This window comes from Pseudophryne corroboree, chromosome 1 (assembly GCF_028390025.1).
Source record: "Pseudophryne corroboree isolate aPseCor3 chromosome 1, aPseCor3.hap2, whole genome shotgun sequence".
Taxonomy (NCBI): Eukaryota; Metazoa; Chordata; class Amphibia; order Anura; family Myobatrachidae; genus Pseudophryne; species Pseudophryne corroboree.
Genome location: NC_086444.1, coordinates 790,247,114 through 790,267,953, shown reverse-complemented (window position 1 = coordinate 790,267,953; position 20,840 = coordinate 790,247,114). Strand labels below are relative to the sequence as shown.

The following is a 20,840-nucleotide window of genomic DNA, read 5'->3' as shown; positions in this document are numbered from 1 at the left end:
GCAAAGGGTATTACTGTGTGGGGTATAATTTGGTGCAAGGGGCATTTACTGTGTAGGGCATAAATTGGTGCAAGGGGCATTACTGTGTGGGCTATAATATGGTGCAAGGGGCATTACTGTGTGGGGCATTTGGCAGTTATTAGTATCTGTAGGGCAACAGTTCACAGACAACAGCGAGTGCCAGAACATTGCTATCTGTATGTATGGGTATGCAGTCACCAATCCAACTTTCAGAATGTCAACACCAGAATTTTAACATGGTCTGAATGTCAACATTCACAATGTCGACACTGACAGAATCCTTATAGATAATTTTAGGGTTAGGTTGTGGTTAGTGTTATGTTTAGATGTCACGTCAATGCAAAATTGCATTGTCGATGAGCCAACATTTTGGCATTATTATTATTACTATTATCCTTTATTTATATGGCGCCACATGGGATCCGCAGCGCCCAATTACAGAGTAAACAAATAAGCAAAACAAGAAGACAGTGACTTACAGCTCAACACAATATAGGACAAGTACAGGGTATATAAACATGGCTGCGTCAGTAAACAGCACTGAAACAAGTATCAGGGTGGCAGAAAACCGAGGGATTTGGTGCCATCAAAGTGAGTATTGAAAAAAAGATTTAAGTAAGAGACATAAAAGCACATGAGGGAAGAGGACCCTGCTCGTGAAAGCTTACATTCTAAATATCAGTGTCGACGATGTGTGTCGATATTAGACATGTTGACATGTCAACTTAATTTATCACACCCATACATACAGTATGCATGTATACATGTGCCTACTGTGCCTAAGTATGCATGTGCCTACTGTAATCACTTCCGTATGTATGCATGTGCAACTGTACCTACTGTAATCACACCCGTATGTATGCATGTGCAACTGTACCTACTGTAATCACACCCGTATATATGCATGTGCAACTGTACCTACTGTAATCACTTCCGTATGTAGGCATGGGCAACTGTACCTACTGTAATCACTTCCATATGTATGCACGGGCAACTGTACCTACTGTAATCACACCCGTATGTATGCATGTGCAACTGTACCTAATGTAATCACACCCGTATGTATGCATGTGCAACTGTACCTACTGTAATCATACCCGTATGTATGCATGTGCAACTGTACCTACTGTAATCACACCCGTATATATGCATGTGCAACTGTACCTACTGTAATCACACCCGTATGTATGCATGTGCAACTGTGCCTACTGTAATCACTTCCGTATGAATGCATGTGCAACTGTACCTACTGTAATCACTTCCGTATGTAGGCATGTGCAACTGTACCTACTGTAATCACACCCGTATGTATGCATGTGCAACTGTACCTACTGTAATCACACCCGTATGTATGCATGTGCAACTGTACCTACTGTAATCACACCCGTATATATGCATGTGCAACTGTACCTACTGTAATCACTTCCGTATGTAGGCATGGGCAACTGTACCTACTGTAATAACACCCGTATGTATGCATGTGCAACTGTACCTACTGTAATCACACCCGTATGTAGGCATGTGCAACTGTACCTACTGTAATCACACCCGTATGTATGCATGTGCAACTGTACCTACTGTAATCACACCCGTATGTATGCATGTGCAACTGTACCTACTGTAATCACACCCGTATGTATGCATGTGCTACTGTACCTACTGTAATCACTTCCGTATGTATGCATGTGCAACTGTACCTACTGTAATCACACCCGTATGTATGCATGTGCAACCGTACCCACTGTTATCACTTCCATATGTAGGCATGTGCAACTGTACCTACTGTAATCACACCCGTATGTATGCATGTGCAACTGTACCTACTGTAATCACACCCGTATGTATGCATGTGCAACTGTACCTACTGTAATCACACCCGTATATATGCATGTGCAACTGTACCTACTGTAATCACACCCGTATATATGCATGTGCAACTGTACCTACTGTAATCACTTCCGTATGTAGGCATTGGCAACTAGAGATGAGCGGGTTCGGTTCCTCGGAATCCGAACCCGCCCGAACTTCATGTTTTTTTACACGGGTCCGAGCGACTCGGATCTTCCCGCCTTGCTCGGTTAACCCGAGCGCGCCCGAACGTCATCATGACGCTGTCGGATTCTCACGAGGCTCGGATTCTATCGCGAGACTCGGATTCTATATAAGGAGCCGCGCGTCGCCGCCATTTTCACACGTGCATTGAGATTGATAGGGAGAGGACGTGGCTGGCGTCCTCTCCATTTAGATTAGAAGAGAGAGAGTGAGATTCAGACAGAGACACTTGATTTACTGGAGCTTAGGAGTACTAGAGAGTGCAGAGTTTACTAGTGACTGACCACTGACCAGTGACCACCAGCACCAGTGCAGTTTTATTTAATATAATCCGTTCTCTGCCTGAAAAAAACGATACACAGTGACTCAGTCACATACCATATCTGTGCTCAGCCCAGTGTGCTGCATCATCTATGTATAATATCTGACTGTGCTCACACAGCTTAATTGTGGGGGAGACTGGGGAGCAGTTATAGGTTATAGCAGGAGTCAGGAGTACATACATATTATTAAAATTAAACAGTGCACACTTTTGCTGCAGGCAGGAGTGCCACTGCCAGTGTGACTGACCAGTGACCTGACCACACTGACCACCAGTATAGTATACTATATTGTGATTGCCTGAAAAAGTTAAACACTCGTCGTGTGACTTGTGTGGTGTTTTTTTTTTTATTCTATAAAAAACTCATTCTGCTGACAGTGTCCAGCAGGTCCGTCATTATATAATATATACCTGTCCGGCTGCAGTAGTGATATATATATATTATTTATATCATTATTTATCATCCAGTCGCAGCAGACACAGTACGGTAGTTCACGGCTGTAGCTACCTCTGTGTCGGCACTCGGCAGTCCATCCATAATTGTATACCACCTACCCGTGGTTTTTTTTTTCTTTCTTCTTTATACATACTACATCTCATTATCATCCAGTCTATATTAGCAGCAGACACAGTACAGTACGGTAGTCCACGGCTGTAGCTACCTCTGTGTCGGCACTCGGCAGTCCATCCATAATTGTATACCACCTACCCGTGGTTTTTTTTTTCTTTCTTCTTTATACATACTACATCTCATTATCATCCAGTCTATATTAGCAGCAGACACAGTACAGTACGGTAGTCCACGGCTGTAGCTACCTCTGTGTCGGCACTCGGCAGTCCGTCCATAATTGTATACCACCTACCCGTGGTTTTTTTTTCTTTCTTCTTTATACATACATACTACATCTCATTATCAACCAGTCTATATTAGCAGCAGACACAGTACAGTACGGTAGTCCACGGCTGTAGCTACCTCTGTGTCGGCACTCGGCAGTCCATCCATAATTGTATACCACCTACCCGTGGTTTTTTTTTCTTTCTTCTTTATACATACTACATCTCATTATCATCCAGTCTATATTAGCAGCAGACACAGTACAGTACGGTAGTCCACGGCTGTAGCTACCTCTGTGTCGGCACTCGGCAGTCCATCCATAATTGTATACCACCTACCCGTGGTTTTTTTTTCTTTCTTCTTTATACATACATACTACATCTCATTATCAACCAGTCTATATTAGCAGCAGACACAGTACAGTACGGTAGTCCACGGCTGTAGCTACCTCTGTGTCGGCACTCGGCAGTCCATCCATAATTGTATACCACCTACCCGTGGTTTTTTTTTTCTTTCTTCTTTATACATACTACATCTCATTATCAACCAGTCTATATTAGCAGCAGACACAGTACAGTACGGTAGTCCACGGCTGTAGCTACCTCTGTGTCGGCACTCGGCAGTCCATCCATAATTGTATACCACCTACCCGTGGTTTTTTTTTCTTTCTTCTTTATACATACTACATCTCATTATCATCCAGTCTATATTAGCAGCAGACACAGTACAGTACGGTAGTCCACGGCTGTAGCTACCTCTGTGTCGGCACTCGGCAGTCCGTCCATAATTGTATACCACCTACCCGTGGTTTTTTTTTTTTTCTTCTTTATACATACATACTACATCTCATTATCATCCAGTCTATATTAGCAGCAGACACAGTACAGTACGGTAGTCCACGGCTGTAGCTACCTCTGTGTCGGCACTCGGCAGCCCGTCCATAATTGTATACTAGTATCCAATCCATCCATCTCCATTGTTTACCTGAGGTGCCTTTTAGTTGTGCCTATTAAAATATGGAGAACAAAAATGTTGAGGTTCCAAAATTAGGGAAAGATCAAGATCCACTTCCACCTCGTGCTGAAGCTGCTGCCACTAGTCATGGCCGAGACGATGAAATGCCAGCAACGTCGTCTGCCAAGGCAGATGCCCAATGTCATAGTACAGAGCATGTCAAATCCAAAACACCAAATATCAGTAAAAAAAGGACTCCAAAACCTAAAATAAAATTGTCGGAGGAGAAGCGTAAACTTGCCAATATGCCATTTACCACAAGGAGTGGCAAGGAACGGCTGAGGCCCTGGCCTATGTTCATGGCTAGTGGTTCAGCTTCACATGAGGATGGAGGCACTCAGCCTCTCGCTAGAAAAATGAAAAGACTCAAGCTGGCAAAAGCAGTAGCACCGCAAAGAACTGTGCGTTCTTCGAAATCCCAAATCCACAAGGAGAGTCCAATTGTGTCGGTTGCGATGCCTGACCTTCCCAACACTGGACGTGAAGAGCATGCGCCTTCCACCATTTGCACGCCCCCTGCAAGTGCTGGAAGGAGCACCCGCAGTCCAGTTCCTGATAGTCAGATTGAAGATGTCAGTGTTGAAGTACACCAGGATGAGGAGGATATGGGTGTTGCTGGCGCTGGGGAGGAAATTGACCAGGAGGATTCTGATGGTGAGGTGGTTTGTTTAAGTCAGGCACCCGGGGAGACACCTGTTGTCCGTGGGAGGAATATGGCCGTTGACATGCCTGGTGAAAATACCAAAAAAATCAGCTCTTCGGTGTGGAACTATTTCAACAGAAATGCGGACAACAGGTGTCAAGCCGTGTGTTCCCTTTGTCAAGCTGTAATAAGTAGGGGTAAGGACGTTAACCACCTCGGAACATCCTCCCTTATACGTCACCTGCAGCGCATTCATAATAAGTCAGTGACAAGTTCAAAAACTTTGGGTGACAGCGGAAGCAGCCTACTGACCAGTAAATCCCTTCCTCTTGTAACCAAGCTCACGCAAACCACCCCACCAACTCCCTCAGTGTCAATTTCCTCCTTCCCCAGGAATGCCAATAGTCCTGCAGGCCATGTCACTGGCAATTCTGACGAGTCCTTTCCTGCCTGGGATTCCTCCGATGCATCCTTGCGTGTAACGCCTACTGCTGCTGGCGCTGCTGTTGTTGCTGCTGGGAGTCGATGGTCATCCCAGAGGGGAAGTCGTAAGCCCACTTGTACTACTTCCAGTAAGCAATTGACTGTTCAACAGTCCTTTGCGAGGAAGATGAAATATCACAGCAGTCATCCTGCTGCAAAGCGGATAACTGAGGCCTTGACAACTATGTTGGTGTTAGACGTGCGTCCGGTATCCGCCGTTAGTTCACAGGGAACTAGACAATTTATTGAGGCAGTGTGCCCCCGTTACCAAATACCATCTAGGTTCCACTTCTCTAGGCAGGCGATACCGAAAATGTACACGGACCTCAGAAAAAGACTCACCAGTGTCCTAAAAAATGCAGCTGGACCCAATGTCCACTTAACCACGGACATGTGGACAAGTGGAGCAGGGCAGGGTCAGGACTATATGACTGTGACAGCCCACTGGGTAGATGTATGGACTCCCGCCGCAAGAACAGCAGCGGCGGCACCAGTAGCAGCATCTCGCAAACGCCAACTCTTTCCTAGGCAGGCTACGCTTTGTATCACCGCTTTCCAGAATACGCACACAGCTGAAAACCTCTTACGGCAACTGAGGAAGATCATCGCGGAATGGCTTACCCCAATTGGACTCTCCTGTGGATTTGTGGCATCGGACAACGCCAGCAATATTGTGTGTGCATTAAATATGGGCAAATTCCAGCACGTCCCATGTTTTGCACATACCTTGAATTTGGTGGTGCAGAATTTTTTAAAAAACGACAGGGGCGTGCAAGAGATGCTGTCGGTGGCCAGAAGAATTGCGGGACACTTTCGGCGTACAGGCACCATGTACAGAAGACTGGAGCACCACCAAAAACTACTGAACCTGCCCTGCCATCATCTGAAGCAAGAAGTGGTAACGAGGTGGAATTCAACCCTCTATATGCTTCAGAGGTTGGAGGAGCAGCAAAAGGCCATTCAAGCCTATACAATTGAGCACGATATAGGAGGTGGAATGCACCTGTCTCAAGCGCAGTGGAGAATGATTTCAACGTTGTGCAAGGTTCTGATGCCCTTTGAACTTGCCACACGTGAAGTCAGTTCAGACACTGCCAGCCTGAGTCAGGTCATTCCCCTCATCAGGCTTTTGCAGAAGAAGCTGGAGACATTGAAGGAGGAGCTAACACGGAGCGATTCCGCTAGGCATGTGGGACTTGTGGATGGAGCCCTTAATTCGCTTAACAAGGATTCACGGGTGGTCAATCTGTTGAAATCAGAGCACTACATTTTGGCCACCGTGCTCGATCCTAGATTTAAAGCCTACCTTGGATCTCTCTTTCCGGCAGACACAAGTCTGCTGGGGTTGAAAGACCTGCTGGTGAGAAAATTGTCAAGTCAAGCGGAACGCGACCTGTCAACATCTCCTCCTTCACATTCTCCCGCAACTGGGGGTGCGAGGAAAAGGCTCAGAATTCCGAGCCCACCCGCTGGCGGTGATGCAGGGCAGTCTGGAGCGACTGCTGATGCTGACATCTGGTCCGGACTGAAGGACCTGACAACGATTACGGACATGTCGTCTACTGTCACTGCATATGATTCTCTCAACATTGAAAGAATGGTGGAGGATTATATGAGTGACCGCATCCAAGTAGGCACGTCACACAGTCCGTACTTATACTGGCAGGAAAAAGAGGCAATTTGGAGGCCCTTGCACAAACTGGCTTTATTCTACCTAAGTTGCCCTCCCACAAGTGTGTACTCCGAAAGAGTGTTTAGTGCCGCCGCTCACCTTGTCAGCAATCGGCGTACGAGGTTACATCCAGAAAATGTGGAGAAGATGATGTTCATTAAAATGAATTATAATCAATTCCTCCGCGGAGACATTGACCAGCAGCAATTGCCTCCACAAAGTACACAGGGAGCTGAGATGGTGGATTCCAGTGGGGACGAATTGATAATCTGTGAGGAGGGGAATGTACACTGTGATATATCGGAGGATGATGATGAGGTGGACATCTTGCCTCTGTAGAGCCAGTTTGTGCAAGGAGAGATTAATTGCTTCTTTTTTGGGGGGGTCCAAACCAACCCGTCATATCAGTCACAGTAGTGTGGCAGACCCTGTCACTGAAATGATGGGTTGGTTAAAGTGTGCATGTCCTGTTTATACAACATAAGGGTGGGTGGGAGGGCCCAAGGACAATTCCATTTTGCACCTCTTTTTTCTTTTATTTTTCTTTGCGTCATGTGCTGTTTGGGGAGGGTTTTTTGGAAGGGCCATCCTGCGTGACACTGCAGTGCCACTCCTAGATGGGCCCGGTGTTTGTGTCGGCCACTAGGGTCGCTTATCTTACTCACACAGTCAGCTACCTCATTGCGCCTCTTTTTTTCTTTGCGTCATGTGCTGTTTGGGGAGGGTTTTTTGGAAGGGACATCCTGCGTGACACTGCAGTGCCACTCCTAGATGGGCCCGGTGTTTGTGTCGGCCACTAGGGTCGCTTATCTTACTCACACAGTCAGCTACCTCATTGCGCCTCTTTTTTTCTTTGCGTCATGTGCTGTTTGGGGAGGGTTTTTTGGAACGGACATCCTGCGTGACACTGCAGTGCCACTCCTAGATGGGCCCGGTGTTTGTGTCGGCCACTAGGGTCGCTTATCTTACTCACACAGTCAGCTACCTCATTGCGCCTCTTTTTTTCTTTGCGTCATGTGCTGTTTGGGGAGGGTTTTTTGGAAGGGCCATCCTGCGTGACACTGCAGTGCCACTCCTAGATGGGCCCGGTGTTTGTGTCGGCCACTAGGGTCGCTTATCTTATTCACACAGTCAGCTACCTCATTGCGCCTCTTTTTTTCTTTGCGTCATGTGCTGTTTGGGGAGGGTTTTTTGGAAGGGACATCCTGCGTGACACTGCAGTGCCACTCCTAGATGGGCCCGGTGTTTGTGTCGGCCACTAGGGTCGCTTATCTTACTCACACAGTCAGCTACCTCATTGCGCCTCTTTTTTTCTTTGCGTCATGTGCTGTTTGGGGAGGGTTTTTTGGAAGGGACATCCTGCGTGACACTGCAGTGACACTCCTAGATGGGCCCGGTGTTTGTGTCGGCCACTAGGGTCGCTTATCTTACTCACACAGTCAGCTACCTCATTGCGCCTCTTTTTTTCTTTGCGTCATGTGCTGTTTGGGGAGGGTTTTTTGGAAGGGACATCCTGCGTGACACTGCAGTGCCACTCCTAGATGGGCCCGGTGTTTGTGTCGGCCACTAGGGTCGCTAATCTTACTCACACAGCTACCTTATTGCGCCTCTTTTTTTCTTTGCGTCATGTGCTGTTTGGGGAGGGTTTTTTGGAAGGGACATCCTGCGTGACACTGCAGTGCCACTCCTAGATGGGCCCGGTGTTTGTGTCGGCCACTAGGGTCGCTTATCTTACTCACACAGCGTCCTCGGTGCAAATTTTAGGACTAAAAATAATATTGTGAGGTGTGAGGTATTCAGAATAGACTGAAAATGAGTGGAAATTATGGTTTTTGAGGTTAATAATACTTTGGGATCAAAATGACCCCCAAATTCTATGATTTAAGCTGTTTTTTAGGGTTTTTTGAAAAAAACACCCGAATCCAAAACACACCCGAATCCGACAAAAAAAATTCGGTGAGGTTTTGCCAAAACGCGGTCGAACCCAAAACACGGCCGCGGAACCGAACCCAAAACCAAAACACAAAACCCGAAAAATTTCAGGCGCTCATCTCTATCAATGGCAACTGTACCTACTGTAATCACACCCATATGTATGCATGTGCAACTGTACCTACTGTAATCACACCCGTATGTAGGCATGTGCAACTGTACCTACTATAATCACACCCGTATGTATGCATGTGCAACTGTACCTACTGTAATCACTTCAGTATGTAGGCATGTGCAACTGTACCTACTGTAATTACACCCGTATGTATGCATGTGCAACTGTACCTACTGTAATCACACCCGTATGTATGCATGTGCAACTGTACCTACTGTAATCACACCCGTATGTAGGCATGTGCAACTGTACCTACTGTAATCACACCCGTATGTATGCATGTGCAACTGTACCTACTGTAATCACTTCCGTATGTAGGCATGTGCAACTGTATCTACTGTAATCACACCCGTATGTATGCATGCATGTGCACCTGTACCTACTGTAATCACACCCGTATGTATGCATGTGCAACTGTACCTACTGTAATCACACCCGTATATATGCATGTGCAACTGTACCTACTGTAATCACACCCGTATGTATGCATGTGCAACTGTACCTACTGTAATCACTTCCGTATGTATGCATGTGCAACTGTACCTACTGTAATCACACCCGTATGTATGCATGTGCAACTGTACCTACTGTAATCACACCCGTATGTATGCATGTGCAACTGTACCTACTGTAATCACACCCATATATATGCATGTGCAACTGTACCTACTGTAATCACACCCGTATGTATGCATGTGCAACTGTACCTACTGTAATCACTTCCGTATGTATGCATGTGCAACTGTACCTACTGTAATCACACCCGTATGTATGCATGTGCAACTGTACCTACTGTAATCACACCCGTATGTATGCATGTGCAACTGTACCTACTGTAATCACACCCGTATATATGCATGTGCAACTGTACCTACTGTAATCACTTCCGTATGTAGGCATGGGCAACTGTACCTACTGTAATCACTTCCATATGTATGCATGGGCAACTGTACCTACTGTAATCATACCCGTATGTATGCATGTGCAACTGTACCTAATGTAATCACACCCGTATGTATGCATGTGCAACTGTACCTACTGTAATCATACCCGTATGTATGCATGTGCAACTGTACCTACTGTAATCACACCCGTATGTATGAATGTGCAACTGTACCTACTGTAATCACACCCGTATGTATGCATGTGCAACTGTGCCTACTGTAATCACTTCCGTATGAATGCATGTGCAACTGTACCTACTGTAATCACTTCCGTATGTAGGCATGTGCAACTGTACCTACTGTAATCACACCCGTATGTATGCATGTGCAACTGTACCTACTGTAATCACACCCGTATGTATGCATGTGCAACTGTACCTACTGTAATCACACCCGTATGTAGGCATGTGCAACTGTACCTACTGTAATCACACCCGTATGTATGCATGTGCAACTGTACCTACTGTAATCACACCCGTATGTATGCATGTGCTACTGTACCTACTGTAATTACACCCGTATGTATGCATGTGCAACTGTACCTACTGTAATCACACCCGTATGTATGCATGTGCAACTGTACCTACTGTTATCACTTCCATATGTAGGCATGTGCAACTGTACCTACTGTAATCACACCCGTATGTATGCATGTGCAACTGTACCTACTGTAATCACACCCGTATATATGCATGTGCAACTGTACCTACTGTAATCACACCCGTATATATGCATGTGCAACTGTACCTACTGTAATCACTTCTGTATGTAGGCATTGGCAACTGTACCTACTGTAATCACACCCGTATGTATGCATGTGCAACTGTACCTACTGTAATCACACCCGTATGTAGGCATGTGCAACTGTACCTACTGTAATCACACCCGTATGTATGCATGTGCAACTGTACCTACTGTAATCACTTCCGTATGTAGGCATGTGCAACTGTACCTACTATAATCACACCCGTATATATGCATGTGCAACTGTACCTACTGTAATTACACCCGTATGTATGCATGTGCAACTGTACCTACTGTAATCACACCCGTATGTATGCATGTGCAACTGTACCTACTGTTATCACTTCCATATGTAGGCATGTGCAACTGTACCTACTGTAATCACACCCATATATATGCATATGCAACTGTACCTACTGTAATCACTTCCGTATGTAGGCATGGGCAACTGTACCTACTGTAATCACACCCGTATGTATGCATGTGCAACTGTACCTACTGTAATCACACCCGTATGTATGCATGTGCAACTGTACCTACTGTAATCACACCCGTATATATGCATGTGCAACTGTACCTACTGTAATCACTTCCGTATATATGCATGTGCAACTTTACCTACTGTAATCACTTCCGTATGTATGCATGTGCAACTTTACCTACTGTAATCACACCCGTATGTATGCATGTGCAACTGTACCTACTGTAATCACACCCGTATGTATGCATGTGCAACTGTACCTACTGTAATCACACCCGTATGTATGCATGTGCAACTGTACCTACTGTAATCACACCCGTATATATGCATGTGCAACTGTACCTACTGTAATCACTTCCATATATGTAGGCATGGGCAACTGTACCTACTGTAATCACTTCCATATGTATGCATGGGCAACTGTACCTACTGTAATCACACCCGTATGTATGCATGTGCAACTGTACCTAATGTAATCACACCCGTATGTATGCATGTGCAACTGTACCTACTGTAATCATACCCGTATGTATGCATGTGCAACTGTACCTACTGTAATCACACCCGTATATATGCATGTGCAACTGTACCTACTGTAATCACACCCGTATGTATGCATGTGCAACTGTGCCTACTGTAATCACTTCCGTATGAATGCATGTGCAACTGTACCTACTGTAATCACTTCCGTATGTAGGCTTGTGCAACTGTACCTACTGTAATCACACCCGTATGTATGCATGTGCAACTGTACCTACTGTAATCACACCCGTATGTATGCATGTGCAACTGTACCTACTGTAATCACACCCGTATGCAGGCATGTGCAACTGTACCTACTGTAATCACACCCGTATGTATGCATGTGCAACTGTACCTACTGTAATCACACCCGTATGTATGCATGTGCAACTGTACCTACTGTAATCACACCCGTATATATGCATGTGCAACTGTACCTACTGTAATCACACCCGTATATATGCATGTACAACTGTACCTACTGTAATCACTTCCGTATGTAGGCATGGGCAACTGTACCTACTGTAATCACACCCGTATGTATGCATGTGCAACTGTACCTACTGTAATCACACCCGTATGTAGGCATGTGCAACTGTACCTACTGTAATCACACCCGTATGTATGCATGTGCAACTGTACCTACTGTAATCTCTTCCGTATGTAGGCATGTGCAACTGTACCTACTGTAATTACACCCGTATGTATGCATGTGCAACTGTACCTGCTGTAATCACACCCGTATGTATGCATGTGCAACTGTACCTACTGTTATCACTTCCATATGTAGGCATGTGCAACTGTACCTACTGTAATCACACCCATGTATATGCATATGCAACTGTACCTACTGTAATCACTTCCGTATGTAGGCATGGGCAACTGTACCTACTGTAATCACACCCGTATGTATGCATGTGCAACTGTACCTACTGTAATCACACCCGTATGTAAGCATGTGCAACTGTACCTACTGTAATCACTTCCGTATGTATGCATGTGCAACTGTACCTACTGTAATCACACCCGTATGTATGCATGTGCAACTGTACCTACTGTAATCACACCCGTATGTATGCATGTGCAACTGTACCTACTGTAATCACACCCGTATATATGCATGTGCAACTGTACCTACTGTAATCACACCCGTATATATGCATGTGCAACTGTACCTACTGTAATCACTTCCGTATGTAGGCATGGGCATCTCTACCTACTGTAATCACACCCGTATGTATGCATGTGCAACTGTACCTACTGTAATCACACCCGTATGTAGGCATGTGCACCTGTACCTACTATAATCACACCCGTATGTATGCATGTGCAACTGTACCTACTGTAATCTCTTCTGTATGTAGGCATGTGCAACTGTACCTACTGTAATTACACCCGTATGTATGCATGTGCAACTGTACCTACTGTAATCACACCCGTATGTATGCATGTGCAACTGTACCTACTGTTATCACTTCCATATGTAGGCATGTGCAACTGTACCTACTGTAATCACACCCATGTATATGCATATGCAACTGTACCTACTGTAATCACTTCCGTATGTAGGCATGGGCAACTGTACCTACTGTAATCACACCCGTATGTATGCATGTGCAACTGTACCTACTGTAATCACACCCGTATGTAAGCATGTGCAACTGTACCTACTGTAATCACTTCCGTATGTATGCATGTGCAACTGTACCTACTGTAATCACACCCGTATGTATGCATGTGCAACTGTACCTACTGTAATCACACCCGTATGTATGCATGTGCAACTGTACCTTCTGTAATCACACCCGCATGTATGCATGTGCAACTGTACCTACTGTAATCACACCCGTATATATGCATGTGCAACTGTACCTACTGTAATCACTTCCGTACATATGCATGTGCAACTGTACCTACTGTAATCACACCCGTATGTATGCATGTGCAACTGTACCTACTGTAATCACACCCGTATGTATGCATGTGCAACTGTACCTACTGTAATCACACCCGTATGTAGGCATGTGCAACTGTACCTACTGTAATCACACCCGTATGTATGCATGTGCAACTGTACCTACTGTAATCACTTCCGTATGTAGGCATGTGCAACTGTATCTACTGTAATCACACCCGTATGTATGCATGTGCACCTGTACCTACTGTAATCACACCCGTATATATGCATGTGCAACTGTACCTACTGTAATCACACCCGTATATATGCATGTGCAACTGTACCTACTGTAATCACACCCGTATATATGCATGTGCAACTGTACCTACTGTAATCACTTCCGTATGTAGGCATGGGCAACTGTACCTACTGTAATCACACCTGTATGTATGCATGTGCAACTGTACCTACTGTAATCACACCCGTATGTATGCATGTGCAACTGTACCTACTGTAATCACACCCGTATGTATGCATGTGCAACTGTACCTACTGTAATCACACCCGTATGTAGGCATGTGCAACTGTACCTACTGTAATCACACCCGTATGTATGCATGTGCAACTGTACCTACTGTAATCACACCCGTATGTATGCATGTGCAACTGTACCTACTGTAATTACACCCGTATGTATGCATGTGCAACTGTACCTTCTGTAATCACACCCGTATGTATGCATGTGCAACTGTACCTACTGTAATCACTTCCGTATGTAGGCATGTGCAACTGTGCCTACTGTAATCACTTCCGTATATATGCATGTGCAACTGTACCTACTGTAATCACACCCGTATATATGCATGTGTAACTGTACCTACTGTAATCACTTCCGTATGAAGGCATGTACAACTGTACCTACTGTAATCACTTCCATTTGTATGCATGTGCAACTGTACCTACTGTAATCACTTCCGTATGTAGGCATGTGCAACTGTACCTACTGTAATCACACCCGTATGTATGCATGTGCAACTGTACCTACTGTAATCACACCCGTATGTATGCATGTGCAACTGTACCTACTGTAATCACACCCGTATGTATACATGTGCAACTGTACCTACTGTAATCACACCCGTATGTATGCATGTGCAACTGTACCTACTGTAATCACACCCGTATGTATGCATGTGCAACTGTACCTACTGTAATTACACCCGTATGTATGCATGTGCAACTGTACCTTCTGTAATCACACCCGTATGTATGCATGTGCAACTGTACCTACTGTAATCACTTCCGTATGTAGGCATGTGCAACTGTGCCTACTGTAATCACTTCCGTATATATGCATGTGCAACTGTACCTACTGTAATCACACCCATATATATGCATGTGCAACTGTACCTACTGTAATCACTTCCGTATGTAGGCATGTGCAACTGTACCTACTGTAATCACTTCCATATGTAGGCATGTGCAACTGTACCTACTGTAATCACTTCCGTATATATGCATGTGCAACTGTACCTACTGTAATCACACCCGTATGTATGCATGTGCAACTGTACCTACTGTAATTACTTCCGTATGTAGGCATGTGCAACTGTACCTACTGTAATCACTTCCGTATGTATGCATGGGCAACTGTACCTACTGTAATCACTTCCGTATGTATGCATGTGCAACTGTACCTACTGTAATCACTTTCGTATGTATGCATGGGAAACTGTACCTACTGTAATCACTTCCGTATGTATGCATGGGCAACTGTACCTGCTGTAATTTGCTTTGCATTATACTGCATAGTACTTTATGGCATATGAATATTAGTTCCCTGGAACTGTCACTAACAGTTTTTACAATCAAAACTGTAAGCACTATGGGGCTGATTCCGAGTCACACGCAGCTGCAAACTCTAGTGTCTTTTGCCATAGCCACGTCTGCTACTATATGCTAACCCTAGTGTCAGCCCTTCCCTGGTGTACATCCATGCACCTGAATGGGAAGGACTGATGTGCCATGTGGGAGCATCTTTAGATGCTGTTATACTTAGAAATTTGCCCCAATCCCATGCTAGATGCAGATCCTCCAATGTGAGCGATGAAGCCTCCGAGTTTGCAACCAGTTCAGCGACATGTCCATGACACCCCTATAGCATGCCCATAAGATGGACCATCATCGTGCATCTGATTAGCCACCTCCCAGTCCGCGCCCAGGAATGTCCACACATTTCCAATGCATTCCTGATACTGTCCCCAATTACAACTATGCCTATGTGCGTACAACCATGGGACACATGCAATGTACAAGCTTTAAGAGATTCTGGTGGCCACACAGAACATTGTCATTGCATGGGGCACAGAATAAGGCCCTATAGGGAGTTTTTCATGCTGTTTGATCTTCTTGGTGCTATAGTATTTAATAATAAACCACAACTTCATCAATAATTCTTTCATTTCATACCTCAGGTGAAGTGACAAAGACAGATACTGATGAGGAATGGTGTGCTACTGCTGGCATGTACAACTCTGAGTGCAGGAAAAGTTGGCAGGAAAACAGCTATGAACCCAGTTCTGAGTCACATAATAACAACTTATATATACCACTGCCAGTCCATTCTGTAACAGGAGACCTGCCTTCACCGCAATACGACCGAAGCATCACTGCAAGCCCACTACCTGGAGACAATCTGCCAATGCAGTTAACCTGTTCTCAAGGTAATGTTCATTCATTCATTCATTCATCCATCCATCAGGAAGGTACTAAGCTTATTTAATCACATGCTCCTCTTCATACAGTATGTTGATTTGAACAGTTTTGTGCAATTAGTGTCAAATTTGACATTATAGTGCTCATTCCAAGTACTGACATGTATTAGTTGAGTTGAACGCATCATAAGTTCACAGTGTTTACTGCTCAACAACATAAAGGCATAAAGGTAATGTATGTCTAAATATGCCCTCACGATAGCAGTGAGATATGACTTAACAGTGTCAGCAATAAATGCATTACCATATTTGTTCAGAATATAATAATGTAATCAAGGGTACTCAAGAGAAAATAGTGTCTGGACAATTATTAATAAATGTTCCCCTTTAAATTGTACTCTTAAAAGTGCCACAGGTAGATCTGATGTTCCACTAGGGTGCATGGCGAAGCATGTGGAGGTGTGCCCAAGCCCCATTGGAATTACAGGTGCCATCTTTACATACAGCAGTGCCTACTGAAAGGAAAATGATTATGACATACTGGGAGTGTGGCTGTGCAATAGTTCTAACTATTGAAAGGAAGCAGGCAGGCACGAACAGGCGTCAGCAGCAGCTGGGGACAGGGGGAACCCCTTGATAACGAGCAGAACCCCTTGACAATGAGCAGAACCCCTTGACAATGAGCAAAACCCCTTGACAACAAGCAAAACCTGTGTGGGCATAATATGGTGACAAGGGCCATCCAAGTGCACCATACTAAATACTCAGTCATTATTATATCACGACAATTTGGGACTGTGGTGGTCATTCCGAGTTGTTCGCTCGCAAGCTGCTTTTAGCAGCTTTGCACACGCTAAGCCGCCGCCTACTGGGAGTGAATCTTAGCTTATCAAAATTGCGAACGAAAGATTAGCAAAATAGCGAATAGACACTTCTTAGCAGTTTCTGCGTAGCTCCACACTTACTCGGCATCTGCGATCAGTTCAGTGCTTGTCGTTCCTGGTTTGACGTCACAAACACACCCAGCGTCCTACCAGACACTCCTCCGTTTCTCCAGCCAGTCCCGCGTTTTTCCCAGAAACGGTAGCGTTTTTTCGCACACACCCATAAAACGGCCTGTTTCCGCCCAGAAACACCCACTTTCTGTCAATCACATTACGATCACCAGAACGAAGAAAAAACCTTGTAATGCCGTGAGTAAAATACCTAACTGCATAGCAAATTTACTTGGCGCAGTCGCACTGTGGGCATTGCGCATGCGCATTAGCGACTAATCGCTCCGTTGCGAGAAAAAAATACAGAGCGAACAACTCGGAATGACCCCCTTTGGGCCAAATTCAGTAAGGATTGCTTTGCAAAACTGCTTGCAGCAGCTTTGAAAATGCAATCCTTAGCAATGCTTTCTGCATTTGCAATAGCAATACAGTGATGAATGCGATTGCAGTCTCGGATGAACATTGCAGCCATCAGTCAGTATGCTCATCTGCGACGGCAGGCTCAGTAAGGGCAGCTTGCAAAGCCAAGGAAACTGCATATTCTACGCAGTCCTTGGCCTCGCCACTCCCAGAAAACAGGCGCGATGCACCCCCATTTTGCCTCTTCCTGTCAATCAGGCAGAGGCGTTCGCAGGACCTGCTCTCTCTGCACATGCATTGAAAGGAAACTGCATGCTGGATCACAAGAGTCCTCCGACATGAATTACCTTTGTTCTTATACAGTGCTCCAGCAACATTTTTTGGTTTACTTATGGGCCCTCATTCCGAGTTGATCGGTCGCAAGGCGAATTTAGCAGAGTTACACACGCTAAGCCGCCGCCTACTGGGAGTGTATCTTAGCTTCTTAAAATTGCGACCGATGTATTCGCAATATTGCGATTACTAACTACTTAGCAGTTTCAGAGTAGCTCCAGACTTACTCTGCCTGTGCGATCAGTTCAGTGCTTGTCGTTCCTGGTTGACGTCACAAACACACCCAGCGTTTGCCCAGGCACTCCCACCGTTTCCCCGGCCACTCCTGCGTTTTTTCCGGAAACGGTAGCGTTTTCAGCAACACGCCCCTGAAACGCCGTGTTTCCGCCCAGTAACACCCATTTCCTGTCAATCACATTACGATCGCCGGAGCGAAGAAAAAGCCGTGAGTAAAAATACTATCTTCATAGTAAAGTTACTTGGCGCAGTCGCAGTGCGAACATTGCGCATGCGTACTAAGCGGATTTTCACTGCGATGCGATGAAAAATACCGAGCGAACAACTCGGAATGAGGGCCATGGTCCAGAGTTTTTCTCCTTTATACATTTCTAGACTGTTTTGTTTGAATATATATACCTTGGAAAGCTTTTTTTGTGCTTATTTCAAGTAGTTTTTCATTTTCATTTCAACTTTAGAGGTTTGCTACAGCAACCAAAAATAAATGCTAATGTTGACTCTAAGCAATCAACAATAGTTGTGCCGATGACTGTTTTACGATTGTAACCCTAATTAGGGGTTAAACAAATATATGTGAACAGAATTAGGTAAAAGTGAGGTAACTTTATATGTATAATTTATATTTTTACACTTTATATTGTTCTGTCTGTTGTAATACAAGGTGGACAATGTAAAAAGGAAAAATAATTCATGTATGTAACCCCAGTCATATGTATTTTTATTTATATGTATTCATATACATGCTACAATATATTATATGTGTAAATCTATTAATGTACACATCGGTGGCCAATGACTGACTGAAAATTTCAAGCAAATCCTTATGTTCCTAGATGTCAATCATCCAGTGGGGTGATTGCCAGTGGGTGGGGCATCACCTTAGGAGGGGTCATGTGACCTCTTGGAGAGGGAGCTATAAAAGCTGTCAGTCACACCTGACAGCAGTCTCCTGATCCTTCCCTCCAGGGCTCACACCTCCCCGTGTGCCAAGCAGTGGAGCTGTAACATCTTGCTATAAACTGGCTGCCGGGCATAGGGGGAGTGACGCCGGAGAGGGAGCTGGGAACACAGCTGGAGCTGTGATGTCCCTATTTAAAGTGGCTCATTGGCAACTATACTTGCTCACTGGCGGACCCACTGGAGAACACAGCAGCCAGGGATCTGTGACATCTGGTGAGGGCGGCGGTGGAAGTGGACGAAGCCAACACCTCAAGTGGGCAGATTCAGAGCCAGCAGCCAGCTTACGTAGTGTGCAGCCTGCAGTCCTGGTCAGCTACTGTGACATGTGCAGCAGTGTCACGGCATCAGTGGTGGTGTGGCAGAGGCAGAGCTCAGGGCTGTTGGTGCAGGAATGTGGAGGTGAGAGAAATACTCCCTGCACACACACACACAGCATGTGGTGGAGCTAGAGAGGTGGGCAGACCAGGGCCGGATTAACAATGGGGCGGATGGAGCTGCAGCTCCAGGCCCCCCTATTGAAAATAGGCCCTCAGGCTCCCCTGTAGCGCAGCCAGTGTTGACAGAAAAACAAATTTCCTGTCACCATCAGCGCAGCTCATTCGCCCAGTAGTCACTGGAAATAACATGTCATAACCCCAGCCGGCCAACAGAATCCCCTCCTGTGCAGAAGCACCGCCCCTGGACCCCACCGAAGAACAACCTCAATTACCTGTAAGATGCTTAATACCGTGCTGCCAGAAGCCCTGACTCCTGGACCGATCCGAAGACCCACCTCCAGGACCGATCCGAAGCTCCGCCTCCTGGAGCCATCTGACGCTCAGGCTCAGCCCGCATGCCATGAGTACTTTTGAAGTGCTACTTTCGAAGCAGCTGTACTGGCAGCAGAGGCTTAGAGCTGGTGGCCTGTGGGGACGTCGCGGAGGGGCTGGGACATTAATAATCGACAGTGTGCAGCAGTTACCACAGGGGTCACAGATTTTCCCATTCGCCAGCAGACCCCATTTCTCTTCTGCCCCCTGTCCTCTGGTGCTCTTCTCCCAGACCGATGCTTTCATACAGAGAAGCAGAAGGGCGGTGGGGATTATGTACCATCCGGTTAAGTTTTCCCTGAATGGCTTGGGACATCAGATGTGGCTGCATCAGCCTACAGTATGCCCCCTTCCCCTCCTGCGTCTCTGCCCCCACCACACCTGCATCTCTGCCCCCTCCCCATCTTAGTCTCTGCCCCCTCCCCACCTGCATCTCTGCCCCGTTCCCAACCTGCTTCTCTGCCCTTACCACACCTGCGTCTCTGCCCCCTCCCCAACCACATCTCAGCGCCAGCGTCTCTACCACCTCCCCTCCTGCGTCTCTGCCCCCTCCCCACCTGCGTCTCTGCCTCCCACTCCACCTGCGTCTTAGCTCCATCCACACCCGTGTCTCTGCCCCCACCTGCGTCTCTGCCTCCTCTCCACCTGCGTCTCAGCTCCCTCCCCACCTGCATCTCTGCCCCCTCCCCACCTGC

General features: G+C 45.8%; 1 protein-coding gene across 1 annotated transcript in view; it reads left to right on the top strand.

The window, feature by feature from the left end:
- BANK1 (B cell scaffold protein with ankyrin repeats 1) overlaps positions 1-20,840 on the top strand; it is a 1,166,863-nt gene that overhangs the window by 888,792 nt on the left and 257,231 nt on the right. The window contains exon 9 of the mRNA XM_063918381.1: positions 16,212-16,460. Within this exon, the coding sequence (XP_063774451.1) occupies positions 16,212-16,460 (249 nt within the window). The remainder of the gene's footprint in view (positions 1-16,211; positions 16,461-20,840) is intronic.